General features: G+C 47.5%; 1 protein-coding gene across 1 annotated transcript in view; it reads right to left on the bottom strand.

Moving 5' to 3' along the window:
* TMED8 (transmembrane p24 trafficking protein family member 8) overlaps nucleotides 1-912 on the bottom strand; it is a 22490-nt gene extending 21578 nt beyond the window's left edge. Inside the window, exon 1 of the mRNA XM_045288169.1 lies at nucleotides 900-912. Coding sequence (XP_045144104.1) covers nucleotides 900-912 — 13 coding nt within the window. The remainder of the gene's footprint in view (nucleotides 1-899) is intronic.
* Nucleotides 913-1492: the final 580 nt, after the last annotated feature.

Below are 1492 nucleotides of genomic sequence, written 5' to 3'. Positions count from 1 at the left end.
CTTAGGCTCCAGTTTCCCTCCGCTATTCCGAGCAAGACATGCTCCTGAGAAGCCTTCCGATCAAAACCCTGGGTTGTGCTGCTAGGGACTGAACTGTGACAGGTCCAACTAGGTTTAGCAACACAGAGAATAACCACGGGGTGGGGGGTACAGGCAGACAAATGTGTAACACTTGAACATAAAACCACAATACAAAACATGTTTTAACAAGATTCTTTGGCCTCGCCTTCTTTGCTGTCAAGTACAGAAGGCTCTGAGTTTTACACTGTATCCAAGTGTAAGGGCTGTCAATGGAAACAACCACGGGTTCGGAACATCCCCACTGCTGCAGGGAAGACTGCCCTGCTCTGGGTAGGCGCTTCCTAGGTCAGAAGCACGAACCCCTCACCCATTTCCGATGCTGAGTGTCAAATGCATTGGGAGCCCTTGGAGTGGTGGTGCACACCACACTGAATCCTACTTCTGACTTCAGGGCCATCAGAGACTCCTTTATCTTCCCTGAAGCTCCCCAAGGCAAACGAACAGCCACATAAATAATCTGCCATTCAGTGATGCAACGCGGATGCCACAGAGAGTTTCTGCTGAAAGAGTGATTTCCCGGGCCTCCTGGGGCCAGAAGAACCCAGGTGTCAGGAATAAGGGGACAATTAAAAACAATTACAGTTCATCACACAAAAGAACTCCGTGATCACTGGAGCGCTTCATCAGAACAGAAGCACTAAAAACCAGAGCCTTCGATAACAACCATGAAGACCACTCCCCCGCCCCCCAAAAAGGGGATCTCTGCATAGAACATTCTTTCAAAATCAGTTATGGTCATTCTGGAAAATTACAAATTCCTGCTTTGAAGGAATAAGGTATATTGAAGAACAAAAACTTTTCTTCCAATAAAAACTCACCATCTAATCTCATTTCGTCGTGCTGTTTTCAGAGTGACAAAAACCTCTTTCATTTTCATCCTTCCTTCATTCCTTCACTCGTTCATTCCATTGCTTACTCGCTGAATCATTTTTCAGAGGAAGGCAGAGGGAGCCAATCAAGCAAATTCCTTCTTTAAAGGCCTCTTTTTCATTTACCGCAGCCCCCGTGGCATGGCGGTTATGAATAGGGCTGCTAATTACAAGATTGGCGATTTGAACCACCAGCTGCTCCCAGGAGAAAGCACTTTTCACTCCCATAAAGGGTTGGAAATTCATACCTCTGGTCTCAGGCCTATACCCACTGTGGTAGTTACATAATCTGGTGTCAATCTGAGGATTCAGAGAGAGGGCTGTCAATCAGGATACAGCCAATGAGGCCTCTGTGTAGGCATGGCCTTCTCCTGAGGATTCTGGGAACTCCTGTACTCCTCCTTGGAGGTGAGAGGCTCTCTCTCTCTCATTTTCTCTCCACACAGACATTGCAGCTGACAAGACACATGGAACTACACTAGTGCCCTGAGCTGGAGGAACCACATGGAGACCCCTGCCAGCACTGAGATGCTTACAACGCC

The sequence above is a fragment of the Echinops telfairi genome, unplaced genomic scaffold (assembly GCF_000313985.2).
Source record: "Echinops telfairi isolate 266 unplaced genomic scaffold, ASM31398v2 ScPeMD7_18;HRSCAF=68, whole genome shotgun sequence".
NCBI lineage: Eukaryota > Metazoa > Chordata > Mammalia > Afrosoricida > Tenrecidae > Echinops > Echinops telfairi.
Note: the sequence above shows the minus strand (reverse complement) of the source record. Positions and strands in the feature narration are given on the sequence as shown.